Raw genomic sequence first — 23,176 nt, forward strand, 5'->3', positions numbered from 1 at the left:
TTCCCCACTTCCTTAATTCAAGGGAGAAGGGAGGAAAAAGGCAGTATTTGCTGAATACTTATAGACATATTTATAGACTGCTAGGTAGTGGTGGTATGACTACATGACTTTAGTCACAAAGTCAAGTCTGACCCTTGTGACCCTTCAGACTGTAGCCCACCAGGCTCCTCTGTCCATAGGATTTCCCAGCAAGAATACTGGAGTGGGTTGCCATTTCCTTCTCCAGGGATCTGACTCGGATCGAACCCAAGTCTCCTGCATTGGCAGGCGGATTCTTTACCACTGAGCCACCAGGGAAGCTCAGACTGCTAGGACACGTTCACTATTTAATCCCAACAGTAACTCTATGAAGAATATGAAGAATTTGAAGCAGAGATGGTGACCACCTGGACCAAGGTCACACAGTGAGCCAGCCGTGATTCTAACTCCAGAAGCCGTATTGGGCACCCCTATCTTGATAAACATTTACTCAGTGAGTAACCCCAGAAGCAATAGTTATAGAACTCCACCCCAGGCAGAGCCCATATGACACAGGCCAGTGGCTACTTAGTCCTTTTTGAAAATGGCAATGACTCTCCAAAGCAGTCTAGTCAATACCCAACCTGATCACTTTTCTCAGAGAATTTGTCATCAACCACTAAATCTCCACATTCTCAGCCCCAGAGCTTGTGGAACCTGTTTGCAAAGAAAAGAGCAACACCAGCCAGGTTGTGGCCATGCCACATCTTTTGATCAAAGAAAGACAAAAAAAAAAAAAAAAAAAAATGGCCTGGTGATTTTCTCAGCAGGAGTTCACACACACACACACACACACACACACACACACACACCTGTTCACAAGTCTGTCTCCTTGAAAATACAGTTCTTGGACTTCCCTGGTTGTCCAGTGCTTAAGAAGCTTTCTGTCAGTGCAGGGGACATGGGTTCAAGTCCTGGTCCGGGAAGATTCCACATGCTGCAGGTCATCTAAGCCTGTACATTGCAAATACTGAAGCCCAAGCACCCTAGATCCCATGATGTGCAACAAGAGAAGCCACTACGATGAGAAGCCCATGCACCACAGCTAGGGAGTAGCCCCCGCTTGCTGAAACTAGAGAAAGCCTACAGAGTAATAAGATCCAGCACAGCCATAAATAAACAAATTTTAATATATATATATATATATAGTTCTTCAAGGAGTCTTTTCTGTTGTTTTTGTTTTTAATTTTTTAAACATTTGGCCACACAGTGCATAGGACCCCTGACCAGGGATCGAACCCACATCCCCTGCAGTGGGAACTCAGTGTGTCAACCACTGGACCACCACAGAAGTCCCTGTGGAGCCTTTCCTGAATAGTCCTATAAACCTCTCTCTGCTGCCATTCCAGGACTCCTCACATAGACCATCTGAACACTTCCTACTTCTACAGATGCTCCTTTCACTTCCTCAAATCCACCCTCTCTGGGAATGCTCCTCCCACCCATCCACACAGCTACCTCCCGATCCCCCTCGGGTGTCTGCTCCAGGGAGGCCTCCCCTGCCCATCCTGTCTGAGGTAGGTCCTGGCTTCCCCGACTCCCTCTTTCAGAACCACAGCCCCCTGATGACTGTCTTTGCAACTCTTTAGAACAATACACAGCAGTTTTATTCACTTGGGTGTTGACTTGGGGTTTGTTTGTGTTTGCGTGTTTTTTCTTTCCTCTTTCTCCTTTACTAGGATAAAACCAAATGGGCATCTTGAGAGCAGGAAACCTGTTTGTTGCTCTTATATCGCTGGTACCTCACACAGTCCTGTTGTTTAGCAAGGACTCAGTATATATGTATATGTTTGGTGAATGAATGAATAAAAGAATCAGAGACTAGAATATAGAACCTGGGGGGCCTGATTTAACTCAATCACAGATGACCTGGTGGGTCCCTTTTAAAAATGTTCAATAGGTATAAATGGGCAGAACACATGAAGTTCCCAAATCCTGGATCCTTCCCCATTTGACAGAATTCAATTAATCCCTGGGTGATTCTTTTCCTATTTCTGTGTGACTGGCTCAGTGAATGAGAAGTGAGTGCTCAGTCATGTCCAACTCTGTGACCCCATGGACTATAGCCCACCAGGCTCCTCTGTCCTTGGGATTTTCCAGGCAAGAATGATGGAGTGGGTTGCCATCTCCTCCACCAGGGGATCTCCCTGACCCAGGGATTGAACCCACGTCTCCTGACTTGGCAGGTGGATTCTTTACTACCGTGACTCCTGTGGCTGGCTGGGACCATAACTCTAAAGACATTTTAATGTGACCCCACGGGTCCCTGAATTTCACTCATGCCAGTGACAGAGGCCTCCCCCTGTCTTTCAAAGGGCTCAGTGTCCAGCTGGAGAGTGGGGCAGGTAAGATGTCCTACTGTGGAGGAGAGGGGTACACAGATGGCTTTGAAAGAACCTTTAAAAAAGGGCTTCATCCTGGGAAAGGGTAGGGATGAGAGGGGAGGGAAGCGTGACTCTATTGCATATCGTCCATGTATCCAGGCTCTCCCATATTATCTTATTTAATCCTCACCAGGGTCCTGAGATGTGGATGTTTTCACCACTGTTTTATAGTTAAGAGTCATAGTGGAAAAATACAGACTTTTATGTCAGATAAGCCTGGATTCACATTCCACCCTTTCAGATTAGCTGCTATAGGGCCCTTGGAAACTATTTGACTTCTCTGGACTCAGTTTCCTTATTATTAGTAGTAGTAGTAACAATGACAGTTGCTATGAATATCAAATGATGAAGATAAATGACATTAGTTGAAACGATTTTCGCTTTAAGCACATGCTAGAGATTTAATACATTACAGCCTTTTTTGTTAAGAGATTTGCCCAAGATCCACAGAATAAGTAGCCTAGAACTTGATGACCTCTTGCTTTGACTCTTGGGAGTCCCTTGGACAGCAAGGAGATCAAACTAGTCAATTCTAAAGGAAATCAACCCTGAATATTCATTGGAAGGAGTGATGCTAAAGCTGAAGTTCTACTACTTAGGCCACCTGATGCGAAGAGTCAACTCATTGAATAAGATCCTAATGCTGGGAAAGATTGAAGGCAGGAGGAGAAGAGGGTGATGGAGGACGAGATGGTTGGATGGCATCACCGACTCAATGGATATGAGTTTGAGCAAACTCTGAGAGATAGTGAAGGACAGGGAAGCCTGGTGTGCTGCAGTCCATGGGGTCCCAAAGAGTCGGACATGACTGATCATCTGAACTGAACTGAACTGAAGGAACAACAAAAGGATATTTTCTTTCTTTCTTTCTTTCTTTCTTTTTTAATACTGGAGTGGGTTGCCATTTCCTTCTCCATGGGGTCTTCCTCGCCCAGGGGTGGGACCTGTGTCTCCTGCACTGGCAGGCAGATTCTTTACCACTGAGCCACCAGGGAAGGATATTTTCTATATGGGCCACACGGTGTGTCTCACATCCCAGGCCATAAACTCTCCTAGGACGGGAATGATATCACCGCCCATTCTGGCTGAGTGCTATGGTTTCAGCTCACACTCCAGTCTTCTACAATAAGGTCGTATCGATTGTGCTGATACCTGGGTTTTCTACTCAGTGGTATGTATGAATGTCAGTAGACTCGATGAAGGTCTCCCTAAAATCAGTGAGTGCCCAGGTACTCCTTTCCCCTTATCTTCCACTTCCAAGAACAACTTCTTCTGTACACACAACTAACCAAGGAGAATGTAAAGTAGTTTCAGTGATATAACTCATTCAAGTTTTATATTCAAACACCACGGGAAAAAGTCTACAACTTAGAGTCACATCGAAAAGGATAAGGAATGTTTTAACCTCCGCTAAATGAACACAGTTTACGTCAGCAACCAGGAAACAATTGAAGTTTTCATATTCAGTATTGCGTATCTGTGTACCTATCTACTGATTCATGAAGTGATTCAGCTCCTCTCTCATCGCTGTGCCCGTTCTCTAAGAACTGCCCATTCCTGTTGTGATTAAACAGTAGGAATGGTGGCTTCCATTAAAGCTACGCCTCTGTTTTCCATCCCTGCTGAGGTCCTCTGCATCCTTCATTGTTGTTGTGGTTTAGTCACTAAGTCGTGTCCAGCTCTTTGCGACCCCATGGAGTATAGCCCACCAGGCTCCTCTGTCCATGAGATTTTGCAGGCAAGAATACTAGAGTGGGTAGCCATGCTGTTCTCCAAGGGATCTTCCTGACCCAGGGATGGAACCCAAGTCTCCTGCTTTGCAGGCAGTCTTTACTACTGAGCCACCAGGGAAACCCTGTACCTTCTCTTTCTATGAAATTGTCCCTGCAGTGATCTCCATGACGACAATCTTACCTTCTGGAATCCAGGCTCCACACCAGCACCAGATGGGTGACTCCAAAATTGCCACTGTCCCTCTCGGCACCCCTAACCTTCAATAGCTTATCTTGTCTCTCATTGGCCATCCAGCGCTTTAGCTTAGAAAACAATCTGACAAAAAGGAAATCTAATATGTCTTTAGCATTTTTGAATCATAAGGCCAGCTGCTCAATTCTCACTTTTAAACATGTGTCAAAACCCTTAAATGCCTTAGGAAATAGATGAATTCTAGAAATTCTAAATAAATAAAACTTGGACCTTCGTAAGATGTGTTGTTGCCCAATCATAGATAAATCTTGCTGTCTAAGGAAGCAGTATTATCAGGCAAATGTCACATAAAATAAATGTAATCAGATGAAACAGAGTGTCCACTTTATTAAATGGAGAAACACTGACCACCCCAACCCACTCCAAGCAGTAAAGACAGGCTTGCTTGCTTTCCTCCAGTCCCACCTCCTAACTTTCCACACCTCCTTACCACCCAACCCCGCCTTAACTGATGACAGCCCTGGGCTACACAACAAAAGTGCGGTGTTCCAGAGGTTTTTCCTGCTGATCTGAGCTGCTGTCCTCTGCAGTTAGCCTGTGTGTGGTGAGTATTTTTGCAATAACTTTAATGTTGCAAACTTCTTGTCTTTCTCTTTCATCCTCTTTCAAAAGAAAATTATTTTAATAAATTATTGAGCTGGTAAATTCTTATCATATAACTAATATAAGGTAGAATTGAATAATAAGTGAATTTTTGTTAAAAGCCACATGTCTGCAACATGTAATGGTCTTTTAAATTAAATTTGACGGGGCAATTCATAAGATCATGTATATAGACTGTCTCTTAAAGATGAAGAGACATTTTTTAAGTGAAAAAATACTCTTAGTTATAAAGAAGAAATTAAGACGGGTGTGTTTAAGCAGATTATTCTAAATTCCTTCTAGAAACTTTGTTATTTTGTAATTGCAGTTTATTATTATTTTACTGTCTGAAGTTAATTCTCTCTGTTTTTATATAACAAAAACAAATTTTTGAAATCATCACAGTCTGGCCATTGTCACCTTTCCTGATTTGCATTGTTGTTATTATGGGCAATATTACCAAGGCAAATCTTAGTATTTTCACTGTTGAGGGAATGATTAATTCTTCTCACGTGTATGATTTAAAGAAAAGGGTCAGGGAGAAAAGATTTTTTTTTTCTTTTTTATTTCTTAAAGATGGTCGATAAAAGGCATGACATCTAGATGGATGTCTGGTCTCGAGACTTTGAAATTGTGCACATGAGACTTACTGTTTCTGTATTCATACATTTGTTCATTGAGCCTCTACTCTGTTTCAGGCATCATGTTAGGATAAAAAGATGAGTGGCCAGAATCCATAGAGCTCAAACTCCAGTAGAGGCAAGGGACCTGAAAACAGCTGATCTTAAAATATCAGGTCAGACGCTCACACTCAGCCACACAGTCGTGTCTGACTCTTTGCGACCCCATGGACTACAGCCCGCCAGGCTCCTCTGTCCATGGGATTCTCCAGGCAAGAACACTGGAGCGGGTTGCCATTTCCTTTTTCAGGGCATCTTCCCAACCCAGGGACCAAAACAGCATCTCCTGCTTCTCCTGCATTCGCAGGCAGATTCTTTACCACTTGAGCCACCTGGGAAGCCTTGAGAGGCCTTGTCGTGTCTGTTTGCGATCTCATGGACTATAGCCCGCCAGGCTCCTCTGATGATAGAATTCTCCAGGCAAGAATATAGGAGTGGGTTGCCATTCCCTTCTCCAGGGGATCTTCCCCACCAGGGGATTGAACCCAGTTCTCCTGCATTGTGGGCAGATTCTTTACTGTCTGAGCCACCAGGGAAGCCCTCTGAGACGCCTTTTGTTGTTCAGACACTCAGTCATGTCCGACTCTGCGACCCCATGGACCGCAGCACACCTGAACTGAAGGCTTCCATGTCCTTCATCACTCCCAGAGTTTGCTCAGACTCCTGCCCACTGAGTCAGTGATAAGGTCTTAAACACACTGAAAAACGTGTGGTATGCTATCTACATTCCTTCATATGTAAAGAAGTCCAGGGTAATTTGATTATTTCCATCAAAGATTACCTTTATTTGAGGAAGGAGAATAAATATTTTTCCTTTATTTTATTTCACTTTATTGCAGCCCTGAAGATATGCTTAGTTTAGCTCTTTCGAGACCATCCAAAGCAATCCATCGGAAGACCCACCCCAGTGCACTTCCATGTATTAGCAAAATGCAGAGGAAACCAAGAGTACTGAGCAAGCATCATTGTTCAGCCATCAGCTTTATTGAGAAATTGGCACTTAACGCTACTTTTAAACTCATTTGGGGATAGGGTGGGAGGCAGTGAGAATGGAGATAAATGTGCCTGTGCGTTTTTAACGTCTGCCCCTCTTAGCGCATAGATTGTGTAGGGAGGTGAGAACAAAGATAAATGTGTGTGTGCAGATAAATGTGTGGGTCCGTTTAACGGCTGCCCCTCCTAGTGCATAAATCATCTTCTGGAAGAAGACATCCAGAGGCTTTTAGGAGGACAAAAGTTTGATAATTAAGTGTATTGGTTCCTGCTTTTTTTCCCGAGTTAAGTTTGTCAACATTTAAGTGTTTCGTGGCCACCAGCTAATAGTATTTTCACTGAAGTTTTGAGATCCATTTATATTGACTAGAGCCCTCAGAAATGGTTTTAGTTATCGTCTTAGAAAGTATTGGATAGGACTTGCTCAAGTTTTGGATTACAGCTGTTGCTACTGTTGTTTAGCTGCTAAGTCATGTCCAACTCTTTGGCAAACCCATTGTAGCCTATCAGGCTCCTCTGTCCATGGGATTTTCCAGGCAAGAATACTGGAGTGGGTTGCCATTTCCTTCTCTAGGGGATCTTCCCCACCCAGGGATCGAACCTGTGTCCCCTGCATTGGCAGGTAGATTCTTTACCACTGAGCCACCAGGGAAGCCCTTGGGTTACGGACACCACCCAAATTCACCATTCTGTAACTTTTGACCTTTGATTTTATGGCTAATGACCAGCACTATCTTAACCCTCTTTTCTTCTATCACCAATGCAATTTGTGGGCATTGAGTGGGGTGGAGGGCTCTTCCTGCTGCCTCCCCCCACAACCCCATCCCTTGCTAATAGCACAAAATCTAAAATTATTTAGCAAAGTTGCTGCTGCTGCTGCTGCTGCTAAGTCGCTTCAGTCGTGTCCCACTCTGTGCAACCCCATAGAGGGCAGCCCACTAGGCTTCCCCGTCCCTGGGATTCTCCAGGCAAGAACAGTGGAGTGGGTTGCCATTTCCTTCTCCAATGCCTGGAAGTGAAAAGTGAAAGTGAAGTCACTCAGTCATGTCTGACTCTAGTGACCCCATGGACTGCAGCCTACCAGGCTCCTCCGCCCATGGGATTTTCCAGGCAAAAGTACTGGAGTGGGGTGCCATTGCCTTCTCCTAGCAAAGTTGAGTGTTGATCAAAAAAGACTTTTTAAAAATTCAGCTAAGTCCCTTCAAGATGTTTGTGCTGAAGTAAATGGAGCTATTAGCTGTAAGTGATCTTCAACCCACCTGACTCAAGGGACAGATGATTCCAGTTCAAATTTAAGTTGCAGCAAGTTTTAAATTCGGAGAAGGCAATGGCACCCCATTCCAGTACTCTTGCCTGGAAAATCCCATGGACGGAGGAGCCTGGTAGGCTGCAGTCCATGGGGTCGCTAGGAGTCGGACACGACTGAACAACTTCACTTTCACTTTTCACTTTCATGCACTGGAGAAGGAAATGGCAACCCACTCCAGTGTTCTTGCCTGGAGAATCCCAGGGACGGGGGAGCCTGGTGGGCTGCTGTCTCTGGGGTCGCACAGAGTTGGACATGACTGAAGCAACTTAGCTTAAGTTTTAAATTACAGCCCTGTACTTCTTAGGTCTTCTGGTTCTTTTAGCCAAGATATTAACTCTGAGACAGTTACAGGTTTGCTATGCTGATAAGACCAGATAATAGATATTCCAAACATGGGCGGAAATAAGACCTCTGTAGGTCCAGAAGCTGGTGATCCCCTCTTCTCTTTCTGGGATTCTCCCCTGCTGAGTTCCTATTGGAGACAAAGATTTCCAAGAAAGAGGTGAAGAGACAACAGATAGAATAAAGGCAAGACATGAGTCTGAGAAAATAATTGCCTAAGGGAGGAATCTGATTTTAGATGAGAGTTTTCATAGCTGTATATGACTTAAAACTTTTAACTCAAGGATCCATTCACTCAACCAATAATATTTCAGCCTTTTATTCTGCAGACAGAAATAAATTGGGAGATGAGCTGGAAGAACTCAAACTCTTTCTTGGAAGGACTCTTTCTGTTCCTTTACACCAACTCAAGAGTCACAGTAGAAGTTTTAACTAATTAGATAATAATTCTGAGCTAGAGCCCAATGATTGGATCCCAATTCTAAAAGAGATAAATGCTCACTCTCCAGTTATAACAAAAAAGAAAACGCCTTCTTTTCCCTGTAGGAAAAATGTTTTACTGCCACATTTGGGAGTAAACTCATTAAAATGTGTTCCTACACACACAAACCAAATTTTTATTGGATTAAATGGAAGGACATACATCACAGATGTCAACAGTAGTTACTCTTTGGACTTCCCTGGCAGTCCAGTGGTTAAGACTCCGTGCTTTCACTGCCAGGGTACAGGTTTGATCCCTGGTCAAGGAACTAAAGATCCCACATGCCATGTGCCCCCCTAAAAAGAACAGTGGTTAGCCTTGTATGCTGGATTTAGAAGAAACATTTTCTTCTGACATTTTTGTGATATTTAGATTTATGTTCATTGATTCTACTATTTGAATTAAGTTTTAAAAATTATACATGTTTGGGGTGAAAAATTAAGTGAGAGGGGAATTTGAAATTAGAGGGGAAATGTGTGTTTTATCTTTGTGTAAAAGACTTACACTCCATTACTTCAGTACTCAAATCATCATTTTGGATAGACTTCCTTTAATAATTATGATAATTTAATTCTCAGCCCTCCCTGTACCCTGGAATCACCTAGGAAGCTTTAAAAATATCAATTCCAAAGCCTCCTTCACTTAGACCAATGGAGCCAGAATCAGAATGAAGACAAGTGGTCAACTTATTATATACTCTAAGGGTCCATATTGTAATTTTTGTTTTCATAGCATTGACCAGGAATTTGTTGTTGTTGTTGTTTTGTCGCTAAGTCATATTGACTCTTTTGAGACCGCATAGACTGTAACCTGCCAGGCTCCTCTGTCTGTGGGATTTCCCGAGCAAGTATACTGGAGTGGGTTGTCATTTCCTTCTCCAAGTAATCTTCCCAAACCAGGGATCAAATCTGCGTCTCCTGCATTGGCTGGTGGATTCTTTACCGCTGAGCCATCAGGGAAGCCCAACCAGGAAGTCATATTACCTAAAATGAGAGTCCATGAGCATTTTACTGCTTTCTTCTATTATCACAATGGGTGGGTATTGGTAACACCTGGTGTAAAAGTTTTCCAGCTCTCTGGTGTAGAACTTGGACTTGGATGAGTTGTACAGTCAAATGTGATTCATTGGTGTGTGCGAAAGATGCACTGCTCAATAAAACACCAGCTTGTTTTAAATGAATATTTAAATGCCAGTCGTAGCCCATGTTCGGAGAAGGCAATGGCACCCCACTCCAGTACTCTTGCCTGGAAAATCCCATGGACAGAGGAGCCTGGTAGGCTGCAGTCCATGGGGTCGTTAAGAGTCGGACACGACTGAGCAACTTCACTTTCACTTTTCACTTTCATGCATTGGAGAAGGAAATGGCAACCCACTCCAGTGTTCTTGCCTGGAGAACCCCAGGGACAGGGGAGCCTGGTGGGCTGCCATCTCTGGGGTCACACAGAGTCGGACACGACTGAAGCAACTTAGCAGCAGCAGCAGCAGCAGCCCATGTTGGCCAAGTCTCCTTTCTAAGCTTCCCCACTGGTCACTTGCTAAAGCAGTTTTATTAATACAATGGATTTATAAGGAAAACACATTCTTTCCTGCAGGTATGCCTTTAGCTTATCTCCATGTTGAGTTAGGATGGCCATCAACTCACCTCCACACTTCTATTCAGGTGCATGTCCTGTTTGCATCTTTTAGTTTTTATGACACTACATTTGCTTTATATGCCTTTTCTTCTGCATACCTGTTGCTACATGTAATAGGCAGCCCTCGATGGGTATCTGAACTCAGATTCTTGCCAAAGACTTCTAATTTAGCCTCAGTGCTGCACAAATCTTAACAAACCCCAGGTGGTGAAAATACTATCCATGGAGGAATATTCAAGAATATCCATCCATATTTTTCGCTGAACAATCTAAAAAATCTGATTTTTAATCTTGAATCATCCCAGATTATCAGAGAGGTAGATACTTGGATGGGATCATTTTAGCTTCCTGCTTTCACTGATTCTACCCCAGAATTGTACTATAACTGTGTATTAGGGAATAGGTTCGGGAAAGTCACTGCTCTTTCTATTGTAGAGTTATTGAGATAGGCTTTGGCCACTGCATTTTATGTATCATCTCCTTGTTGAGGAAACTGAGAAATCTGTCTAGGTCTCAATCTCTTTTTATTTTATGGACGTGATCAATGTTTGTATACCCTCTTTGCTTTGCCTAGTGGGAAGCTCAGAGACTAATTTTCAGCCCATACCAAGCACTATACAGGAATCTTAGAGTAAGTGCCAAATTTACTCCCGGCTTTATTTTCCCTGATCTCTTTATTTTCGTGTCTTGTTTTGTATGTAATTTAGTAGATGGTTCAAATCTTTTTAAAAACAGGGCAAGACTATGAATCAAAATTTCTCAGCCTTGACGCTACTGAGTCAAATAATTTCTTGTTTGTGGGAATGGGTACGAAGTGGAAGAGAAGGGAAGGGACAGAGAGAGAGGAAGAGCCTCCCTGGCCTCTACCTACCAGGTGCCAATAAGCTGTTGTCCCCCTACCCTGAGCTGTGACAACCAAAAAAACACCAGACATTGCCAAATGTCCCCTGTGGGCAAAATCACTCCTGATTGAAACTCACTGGTATAAATGAATCAATAAACTTAATACTGAATATATAGGGGAGGAAAAGCTTTCCTCAACCCTCTTAGGGTCCCTGGCTGGGTCTGAAAATTAAACTAAGTTTGACAGGGAAAATGCAGGCAAATGTTATTAAATTTTAACATGTTCATGGGAACTTTTGCAAGAAAATTAGACTCAAAGAAGTGACCAGAGCAGGAAACTTTTATACCTTTAGACAAAGAAACCATAAATTTGTGAAGAGTTGACAAGATAAGAGGGTTTGCCCGAGGGGTACTAAATGGTGAAAAAGTAACAAAGTTTGCTTATTCTTAGCCCTAAATTCCATCTCTGGTGCTAAGGATGTCTGCCTTCCTTCTGGTTCAGAGAGGGTACCTTTCTCTTACTTACCTCTTGCTTTCTGGGAAGACAGGTGAAGGGAGAGACCTTCCTGCTTTTGCTATTTTCTCAAACTCCTTCAGGGGCTTTCCCAAAGGTGGCACTAGTGGTAAACCCGCCTGCCAATGCAGGAGACTCAGGAGACCCAGGTTCAATCCCTGGGTCGGGAAGATACCCTGGAGAAGGAAATAGCTACCCACTCTACTATTCTTGCCTGGAGAATCCTTTGGACAGAGGAGCCTGGTGGGCTACAGTCCATGGGGTCGCAAAGATTCGGACGTGACTGAGGCAACTTAACACGCCTGCAAGCTCCTTCAGCTTCAGTATGTCAAGGTGTCATATTTTAGGGTACTGGGCCATGAACCCCACCAAGAACCTAGTAATTTCTAAGCTATGTGGAGGCCACTGTCTTTGAGGGACACAAAGATCACTGAAACCTACTGACCACACTAATAAAAGCCAAAAATAGGCCAAAAAAAAAAAAAAAAAAACAGAAGTTCTCAGAGTATGCATAATTAGATATAGCTCATATCTGAAGTTATTATAGCTACTCTAGCTCTCCTAATGACTCTGGGGAGAAGGAAGTGAAGGTACTATCATCGTCATTTAGAGAAAAGGCACAGAGATAGCCAAGTATCGATGGTTAGAGCTATGGTTAGAGCCCAGCATCCTGACCCCCAAGTCCAGGGGGCTCTTCACCACACCACCAAAGTGTTGTTGAGCAAGTTCAAAGGAGGGAGAGAGGCAAACCCAACTTGGAGGATTTGGAGTGGCTTCTTGGAGGAGATAGCATTTGAGATGCAATGTTGACAGGTCAATAGAGAAAGTGGAGGCATGAACTCACAGCAGGAATGGCATAGATGGAAAGCTTGCAGAGTGGTGAGGAAGCTGACCAGATACGGAAAGGAGAGGGTCAGGGAAGGATTAGGAAAACAGAGTGTGTTGTGCTGCAAAGAGCTTCTGAGGGCAGGCTTATGGGGTTTGGCTGTGAAAAGGCAGTCATTCCCTAGAACCACGTATGCCTGACAGCCCTTCATAACTTAGATAAAAGTAGAGAAGAAGCTTAATGAATTAGGTCACCAAAAAGATTAGCAATGGTAGAATGATAGTGGGGGCCTGGAGGGATCCAATTTATCAAGTGATCATTATGCTCTACCCTGTCCCCAAATTAGAGGCTTTAGTGAGCCAAGTCCCCTTCACCGTCTCGATGAAAGGAGGGTAACTGAACTTTCCTGGTGTCCGAAAATTTCCCAGTCTTGCGCTATCAAAAACGCAAGGGGTGGGTGGGACAGAGATGGGGGTGGAGGGAGGCTCCAGAGGAAGGGGCCATATGTATACTTAAGGCTGACCCACGTTGTTGTATGGCAGAAACTAGCACAACATTGTAAAGCAGTTAGCCTCCAACTAACAAAAAAACACAAGAGGGCTCCTCATTTAAGCGTTAGCAGGCATGAGCACCATTTTAATCATGAGGAGAAATGTTTTCGAGTGACCTTTTAAAAATAAAAAGATTTAGCTTCCATTAGAAAATGCCATACCATCAACTGCGCATAATCATTTTAAAATTACCTTATGACTGAGAGTTCTCATTGTTCTGGCTAAGATTTCAGAAATGACATAATTGGTGGGACATTAGGCAGCATCCTACTAGGATACAGACAACAGTGAATTCTTATGAGATCCAGATAATTGGCTCCAGATGCAGATTCGGGCCTGCCATGGGGGGCTGGGTGCTGGAAAAGATCAAGAAAGGAGATGTCTTCCTAGGTGCAGGGGCTGACGGTTTCTGGGGCTGGCTACAGGGGGTTGGAGGTCAGATAGTGATGTGAGACTAATCATCCCTCTTCACTCCCAGTCTGTAAACCAAAAGGGACCATTTCCTCCTCTGTCTCCTAACATCACAGTCCAGAGTTTAAGACTCTGCTTCTGATGCAGAGGGCATAGGTTCAATCCTTGGTCAGGGAACTAGAATTCCACATGCCATACAGCACAGCCAAAAAAAAATTTTTTTAAAGAAAAAAAATGACACTGTAGGGGAAGAAAAATAATTTTCCCTCTAACCATCTATCTCCTCAGCTGGGGCCCTGGAACAAAAGATAAAGAGAAAAGCAGAAGTTGATTAACACCTATATCTCATATACATGGGAGAAAAGAAGGAAAACTGTAACTCTCAGCAGTGGCTTAGACTTCAGGCTTAAATATCATCTTCTGCTAAAAGCAAAAGAGAAGCTGGGAATGGACCAGTTATGGGGAGGAGGCCAGGTCAGCAAGAATAAGGTTTGTTATGCAGAAAAGGGCCTGGTCCATCCAAGAGTTTCTTATGATTTATTTCTTATTAGAGTCATTCTTCCTTTCTTGGTAGGACAGGGAGACCACCTTACAAATGGTGATCTTCTTTCTAAATATACATTTCCCTTCAAGCATGACTTCTACTCTATTTCCTATCTTCTCCTGAGTCTACTGTTTCTCAAAATAATCAGCTCAAAATAACTTCCCTGGTGGCTCAGACAGTAATCTGCCTGCAATGTGGGAGACCCAGGTTCAAGCCCTGGGTCAAGGAAGATCCCCTGGAGAAAGAACTGGCAACCCACTCCAGTATTCTTGCCTGGAGAATCCCATGGACAGAGGAGTCTGGTAGGCTACAGTTCATAGGTCACAAAGAGTCGGACACAACTGAGCAACTAACACACACACACACACACAACTGTAATCCTAACAAGGCCAAAATGGCATTTGGGGATGCCATTTTCTGGTTAACAGTATAACTGGTCGAGTGTGACGTGGAGGCTGCAGAATTCTGCTTAAGACACATTGGAGCTGGGGGCGATGGAGTGGGACACACACTTAGACCAGGGACTAGAAGACAGGCCTGCTGTGGGTTGCTAGATGCTGCAGAATCTCAAAGTGATCAAAAGCAAGGCCTTCTCAACTGCCTTTATGTAACTTCCTTGTTCCAGAAATGGGTGGCATAAAACCCATGGAATGATCTGGTAGGAAGCTGAAAGCCAGAAGGAGGTGGACAGAGGAAAAAAGAGGGGAAATCAAGGGAATGAAGAGCCCTGGGAAGCCCTAGGGAATGAATGATAAGCAACAATCTCACTCGACCCCATCAAGATAGATCAGACTGGCTGAGAGAAATAGAGCCCATGTGAGACCCAGGCAAGTCAATGAAACTCCTTCCACAAGACAGAGGGCTTGATGGAATAAAAGAACTCTGACTTTGGCTTTAGCTCACCTGGCATTGAACCAGGCTGAGCCACTTAACTTCTCCAAGTATCAGATTTCAACACAGGAAGCGAGATTGTTGCAAGGGCAATATCACACATCAGATTGCCAAACATGGAAACTGGCAATAGAAACTGCTCAATAAATTTCAGTTTTCCTTCCTTTATCCATGAATGAACAATTATACGTTCCCAGAGGAAATGCTCTTAAATAATTAAGCTAGAAATCAAATAAACCATTGTCCTTTGGGACGTTATGGCAGGGGAGGCGGGGGTGGGGGTGGTAGTGGAGAAAAGGGCCTAGTACACAACCTAGAAAAGCCCACTATTTTCACCTCCTCACCATCACTTCCCATTCCTATAAGTTTGGGGAGCAGTAACTGCCCCTACACTGGTATTCAGTTCAGTTCAGTTCAGTCGCTCAGTCGTGTCTGACTCTTTGTGACCCCATAAATCGCAGCATGCCAGGCCTCCCTGTCCATCACCAACTCCCGGAGTTTACCCAAACTCATGTCCATCGAGTTGGTGATGCCATCCAGCCATCTCATCCTCTGTCGTCCCCTTCTCCTCCTGACCCCAATTCCTCCCAGCATCAGAGTCTTTTCCAATGAGTCAACTCTTTGCATGAGGTGGCCAAAGTACTGGAGTTTCAGCTTTAGCATCAGTCCTTCCAAAGAACTCCCAGGGCTGATCTCCTTTAGAATGGACTGGTTGGATCTCCTTGCAGTCCAAGGGACTCTCAAGAGTCTTCTCCAACACCACAGTTCAATATTGCTTGGGACATAATTTTCAAATTTAACTGAATAATCTGTATTTTTTTCATAAATGTGATGACTCGATTTAATCACTTAACCCTAGTTTCTGTTTTTCTCAATTTTAAACCTAGGTGTCTGCTTCCCAGATTCTTTAGAAGCCTATGAGTAAAAAGAAAGATAGTGGCATTTCCAGATATGGGCTAGGATGTGGAGCAACTGGAACTCTCATACATTACTGATGGAGGTAGCGCCACTACTTTGGAATACAGTTTGGCACTATTTACAAACCTTGGGACCCAACAATGCCACTCCTAGATATAGATATAACAGAGATGCATACATAGTTCCCCTAAAGATACGTACAAGAATGTTCATAGTAGTGTATTATTGGTAACAGTCCAGGCTGGAAACAATACAATGGTAGCATGGATCAGGAAATTGTGGTATGTCTATAAAACAGAATATTATACAGCAATGAGCAAAAGAAGCAAGAAATAGAAGAATAAATAATGTTTATTATTCAATAAATATAAGGCTCAGACACAGACGAAATGAGCTTCTGATGTTAGAAGAAAGGATAGAGATTGCCTCTGGGTGGAGGGCTCGACTCCCTGTAAGAGTAAGGAGGGCTTCTGGGGTTCTATAATATCCTACTTCTCAATTCAGGCTGTGGTTTCAAGAATTCACTTGATGAAAATTCATCAATTATGTTTACAATTTCTATCCTTTACTGTATATATACGCCCTGGAGAAGGGAACTGCTACCCACTCCAGTATTCTGGCCTGGAGAATTTCATGGACAGAGGAGACTCGCAGGCTACAGTCCATGTGGTCGCAAAGATTAGGACACAACTGAGCAACTTTATATTGCATTTCAATTAAAGGGCTATTTAAAGAAAAAAGAAAACAGTAGAACTGGAGAGGTTCAACTGTCAACTAGGAACAATAAGCAGAAGGAAGAGACAAGAGGTAGGTTTGGGGGCAAGTCCCAGCAGGACTTGCCACACAGAAGAAGCATTACTGAATAAGATGTGAACAAATCTGTGAGGGGACCAAGATCCTGTCCTGATCCTTGAGTTCCAGCATGTACATTTTGAACATTTTTTTAAAATATTTATTTATTTGGCTGCACAGGGTCTTAGTTGCGGCTTATGGGACCTAGCTCCCAGACCAGGGATGGAACCCAGACCCCCTGCATTGGGAGCACTGGACCACCAGGGGAGTCCCCACTTTGAACATTTTTGAACTCAGAAGCAATGAGTAAGGTTTCATTCCTCACAAGGACTGCTTATCAGTGGCTGCTAGGAGACTGCACTCAACAGGCTTCAGGCTCATGTTTCCACCCCATTTTTCTTAAAAAAAAAAAAAATGTGCTTACAGGATGTTTAGAAATATCCTTGGCCTCTATACACTTGTCACCCAGTTGGGACAACCCAAAATGTCTCCAGGCGTTGCCCAATGTCCCCCAGAAGTTGAAATCATCTCTGGCTGAGAACCAGTTCTCTACATATGTATTGTAAACTCCAGGTCAAGTTTTCATTGACTGATTTCAAGATATTAAAAATACATACATATATACATGCATACATTAAAAAATAAAAAAGCAGTTAGTCACAAACTGTCTAGCTTACTGAGACCCCAAAATTCACCTGAGAAGGGACCCTCTAGGAAAATACTGAACAGGGTTTGCTCATTTCAACTGGTCCCTGATTGATAGAGGTCAACGGGAAGAAGAATGAAGTTTCTGGAATCCCTTAGAACTGAATTCAAATCGCAGCCCTGCCAGTCTGTCACTTTAGACATGTGGCTTTTTTCCCCTTTGAAGACCAATTTTTAAAACTATTTATTTATTCATTTGGTTGTTTCGGGTCTTAGTTGAGGCTCATGAGATCTTTTTAGTTGCAGCGTGTGGGATCTAGTTCCCTGACTGGGGATCAAACCTGGGCCCCTTACTTTGGGAGCATGTGCTTTTGGCCACTGGACCGCCAGGGCTTATTTTCTGTGTGGCTTATTTTCTGTTTCCTCTATCAGTGCTCTTCTGCAGCCTTGTGGGAAAACTACACACACTTTACAATTCCTATAAGTATAAAAGAAGTATGGGATGGGGGAAGTATTGTCTCCTCCAGGGCCAAGTACCACTGTTTTTATTTAACTAACATTCATGAAGTATTTACTCTGCCAAGATTCCTTCAAAGGACTTTTCAAACATCAACTCATTTAATCTTCATGACAACTTTTTAACCTGGGTACTATTGATATCCCGCATTTCACAGATGAGGAAACTAAGGCACAGAGAGGCGAAGTAACTCACCCAAGGTCATGTAGCTAGTCACTGGGAGAGCTGGAGCCTGGGGCCAGAGTCCACGACCTTAACTACGTGATCATGCTTCTCGGTCCACTTTCTCATCTTTTGGTTCCTATAACATTTCCCCTAAGATGCTCCCCATATCTTTTCCCTGAAGAGACTAAGGAGAGGATGTGGAGCCAACATGCAATCTTTGAGACAAGCTACATTTTCTCATCTATAAATTAAAGAAGTTCGACTAGCGATCATGATTTTTCCTTGGCCTTGGCACTTACTCTCTTTGCTTCAGTTTACTTGTCTGCAGTGAAAAGAATCTTAACAGCCTAATTCCCTGAGTGCTCTGGCCTGCTGTGAATATTAAATAGAGACCAGTGTGAAGCAGGAACCAAACATGAGACGCATGGCACTCTATATAAGCATCAGCTATGGTCATATCTACAACATACCACATTCAGATTTTTTCCATCAGTGTTCACTGGCACTTAGATGCTCTCCTATGTGTATGGTGATTTCCAGCTTTCAAAACGTCTTCACGTATGTATTCTTATTTGAGCTTCCCAAACACTAGCAATGACTAAAATCCAAGCTTTCTGACTTCTAACCCATTGATCCCAGGTGCTTTTCTGTATCAATAAGTCATGCATGGACACTGCTACTTGGCAGCATTTAGTTTAAAACAGACAATGTCAGGTCATTGACACACAGGGAACACGGGGTTTAATAGACATGGTCTCATCACATTAACACGACAAAGAAGAAAGTCAGATTGTACTCATTTTAAAGATGCTAAAACTGATGCTCAGAGAATTTAGTAATTGTCTGAGAACACAGAGCAGGTGGAAAATAGATTTGAATCCAGTTTCATTTGTCTCCACCGGTTCCTAACCGTGATTTAGGCCCTAGCAAGTCAGAGTGTGGGCCAGATGCCAATAGCGTTGACACCACCCACGAGCTTGTTAAAAAGGCAAATCTTGGGTCTCACTCTGGATCTACTGAATAAGGATCTGCTTTCTAAAAGGACTCCTTGGTGAGTCCTGAGCACATCATAATTTAAGAATCACTGACCTCTATTGCCCCTCAGTGAAGGTCTATCTCTGATATTCAGACATGCAAAATCTGTAAATAAGCACATATATGCACACATACACATCCATACACACATACATTGTAGGGTGTTTTTAAACTATACCTCTTCCCTGGTAGCTCAGACTGTAAAGAATCTGCCTCCAATGCAGGAGACCCAGGTTCGATTCCTGGGTTGGGAAAATCCGCTGGAGAAGGGTATGACAACCCACTCCAGTATTCTTGCCTAGAGATTTCTATGGCCAGAGGAGCCTGGTGGGCTACAGTCCATGGGGTCACAAAGAGTTGGACATGACTAAGCGACTTCACTTTCACTTTTCACTTTCATGCATGGAGAAGGAAATGGCAACCCACTGCAGTGTTCTTGCCTGGAGAATCCCAGGGACACTCAAGGAGCCTGGTGGGCTGCTGTCTATGGGGTCGCACAGAATCGGACACAAGTGAAGTGACTTAGCAGCAGCAGCAGCAAGAAGCTAACACTTTCACTTTTTCTAAAAATTTTACTTTAAGAAAGGGAATTTAGGGATTTTAAAGCAAGTGGCATGAGTCCCTGTGTTAGACTAGGAATTGAATTAATAGATACTTAATACATACCAGGACAGATGTTTTCATATATAGCAATGGCAGCATTTGCCCATTCCAGGTTTTGTTTTGTTTTTTTTTAATCAATACTTCTTATTTAGGAAATTATTCACTCTTTTTTTTTTAAATCAAACCCAGAAAATTTTATCCTTACCCTAAACAACTCAACACAACAAATATATGAAGCACTAGAAGAATATTTAAGATACAATTTTTGCCCCGGAGTAAGTTTTAGCTTTGGGGTCTCTAGGGAAGTACTTAAGGACAGTTTTCCTTTTTGATATATTGGCTAAACTGATTTTGGTTACCTATACTGATAACCAAAACATTGTTTTTTATTATAAAGCAGTTTTCTGTCAAGAACATAGTCTTGCTGTTACTTTGCTCTTTCTTTAAAGGTATACACACACCTGTATCAGAAGCAGCTTTCTGTATATGTTAACTATACTGATTTTCCCAGTAAATAATTTTTTTTTATTTTATTTTTACTTTTTTTTTTACTTTTATTTTATTTTTTAACTTTACAATATTGTATTGGTTTTGCCATATATCTAAATGAATCCGCCACAGCTATACATGTGTTCCCCATCCTGAACCCTCCTCCCTCCTCCCTCCCCATACCATCCCTCTGGGTCGCTTTCGTGAGGCCAGGAGTATATCTATAACATTCAGAGCTGAACCACACATTACCTATACAACTTACTCTTATTTGTTAACTATTTCTTACGTATCATGTGCCAACTCTGATCAAACAGTAGGAGCATCTGATACCCTGTCTTGTGAAGATACATCCCGCAGGAGCATTCTAGGATTGATTAGCAATGTCTGCTGCGAGTATAAGAGATCCTGAAGTACCCTTGTCATGCACTCTGACCCTGTTTCCTGGTCCAAAAAGTAAATCTCTTTACTGTTCCTCATGCCTTCCACACTCTTTTTGCCCCCTAGGCATTTCCTCACATTATTTTCACTGTCTAGAATGTCTACTATGTTGCCTACACAAGAATCACATACTCTCCAGTCAGCCTTCCCAAGTTTCTCCAGAACAAATGATCAAAAAAAAAAAAAAAAAAAACAAGAAACCTGTTCCCAAATCATATGTTTGGACTTCAGCTCAGGTCCCTGGGTCAGATGTTTATCTTACACCCCCCATGGGGTCAAAGAGATTCACAGAATAGACTTGTTTTTTTTGTTTCTTCTTCTTCTTTTTTTTTTTTTTACACTTTTATTTGTTATAATAGTTTCAGGCGAACAGCGAAGGGACTCAGCCATACATATACATGTATCCATTCTCCCCCAAACTCCCCTCTGTCCAGGTTGCCAGGTAACATTGAGCAGAGTTCCCTGTGCTCTACAGTAGGACCTTAGTTGAACCCATTTTAAATATCACAGTGTGTACATGTCCATCCCAACTCCCTAACTGTCCTTTCCCCCACCTTTCCTCCTCCCCCCACCCCCACCCCTGGGCAACCATACGTTCCTTCTCTAATTCTGTGAATCTCTTTCTAGAACAGACTTGTTTTGATTGAAAATGAATGCCACCACTTCCTCTGTGAATTATTCTACCTGTCTTTGGTGCTATGCAAGTGTCTCTGCGGTTTTAGGTCTTTTATTTCACTACTGGAGAGTCCTACCTGATGAGTTCTCTTCTTCGTTTCTCCTCCTTATTCAAAGTTCTGATATCTCCCCTCTGGCTTTGTACCTACACCCAATACCAAAACAAGGCCAGACTCGCTGGATAAAAAGATTTTGAATGAATTATTCTCTTATTTTCTTATCCTCTTTTGATTTGGTTCTCAGAAGAATCAGTGGTTGGGAAAGCAGTCAAACAAATACGATGTAAATTTAAAAGCAGTCAGATTAGGCAATAAAACAGCTGGTCCCCTTCACCACTCTTATTTTTTTTTATCAGCCCCTCTCCCTTAAGAAGCACTTTGGTACTTATTGAATACATAGATTCCTCAATCCCTTTCTAGACTTTGTAAGTTAAATCCAAATTTCTAGGGATGTATAATTTTAAAACCCCCTCAACTGGTTCTTACCCACAGTAAATTTTTTAAAAATAGAAGAAAACTTTGTTGATTATAAACAAGTTTTCTATTGTATTTAAATAAGTTATATCACAAATGTTAGCTAACAAGGTGACAGTGATTTTCTAAGACAGAATATCTGTAAACAAGCCAGTGGAAAATAACTTCTATGTAGAATATTTTAATTAATAAGACTCCTTTATAATGAGAAATACAAAACACTTCTACATAAAAACTGAAAAGTTGTGTCTTACCCTTCATGAATTTAAATTCACTCGGTTAGGCAAGGGAATATTATCCATTCTCATGACTCTTAACCATCACCTCTCTGCTAATTAGTTCAGCAATATCCTAGTGCATATCTACTGTATCTATCTGCAACCGAGCATGAGGATGAACGTGCTGCACAGTCAGGACTGGGAAGCACAGTGGTAGAATCTTTGACTGGAGACTTCCTTAGCAACATAGGGGAGGAAGACTGAAGGGAGTAAAGCAGCGGGAAATGTGGGTAGAGGTTGCCCTCCAACTAGTGAAGGGAAGTATTGAAAGTGACCCGGGACCAAACCACAGAGCACGCGGACTTCCCTGGTGATCCGGTGGCTAAAACTCCTTCCTCCCAAGGCCGGGGTCCCAGGTTCGATCCCTGGTCAGGGAACTAGATCCTACACGCTGCAGCTAAAAATTCTGTATGCGGCAACGAAGATCAAAGATCCCGTGTGCCTCAACTAAACCCAGCACAGCCAAATAAATAAAGAAACACTAAAAAATAAAATTAAAAACTATAGAGCACGGCATAGTTAGAGTCAATACAAGAAAAGAGAAAGGTTTAGCATTAGTCATTAAGGAAATCAAAGACATTTTCTCTCTTGAAAGTTCTTACTAGGTAACAGCGCACAAGACTTAACTTGATCACTGAATGAAATGTAAGAAGTATAGGGAGGACACCCTTTCCCAGTGGTTTTGCAACCACTGGGTTTTTCTGTGGGACTTAAAGCCTCTTTTTTCGGAGAAACATTTGCAAAGAGAAATTCATCTTTTTCCAAGTTAAACTTTAGCTGTCAGGATACCACTAGTAATTAGTTGGCTAATGCTGACATTAGCCCGAAACATCTGCTTTCATAACACCAATTTTATGGAGAAGTAAACAACTTTATCTCACAGAGTTCTCCTACAGAGCAACTGAGAGAATGCCTATGAACTTGCTTTGTAAAAACTGATTATAATGACCATTAAATAAAAATACTTTAAATGCAAAACAGTTGTCTTGAAAATAGCACACACAAAAAAAATCATCTTGCTGATAAAAGAGGAATTGGTGAATGGGGAAAACACACACACACATACACAACCAGACAACCTGAGAATGGAATCCTCATCCCTTCTCTTTTATGCTGCTTTTCTATCTTTTGTATTTTTAATTCTCAAATATCAGC

At 42.5% G+C, this 23,176-nt stretch overlaps 1 protein-coding gene across 3 annotated transcripts in view; it reads left to right on the forward strand.

Annotated features, from left to right (window-relative positions):
• Positions 1–4,292: 4,292 nt before the first annotated feature.
• Positions 4,293–23,176, forward strand: part of LOC102394342 (placenta-specific gene 8 protein) — a 30,849-nt gene continuing 11,965 nt past the window's right edge. Inside the window, exon 1 of one of the 3 annotated variants that reach the window (XM_025289795.2) lies at positions 4,293–4,352. In XM_025289795.2, coding sequence (XP_025145580.2) covers positions 4,301–4,352 — 52 coding nt within the window. In that variant the 5' untranslated portion in view covers positions 4,293–4,300. Of the gene's footprint in view, positions 4,353–4,787; positions 4,933–5,668; positions 5,767–23,176 lie in introns of those variants that run through there. The other 2 variants (XM_044945710.2, XM_044945711.1) reach the window with 2 other exon arrangements.

Source organism: Bubalus bubalis, chromosome 7, assembly GCF_019923935.1.
Source record: "Bubalus bubalis isolate 160015118507 breed Murrah chromosome 7, NDDB_SH_1, whole genome shotgun sequence".
Lineage (NCBI taxonomy): Eukaryota > Metazoa > Chordata > Mammalia > Artiodactyla > Bovidae > Bubalus > Bubalus bubalis.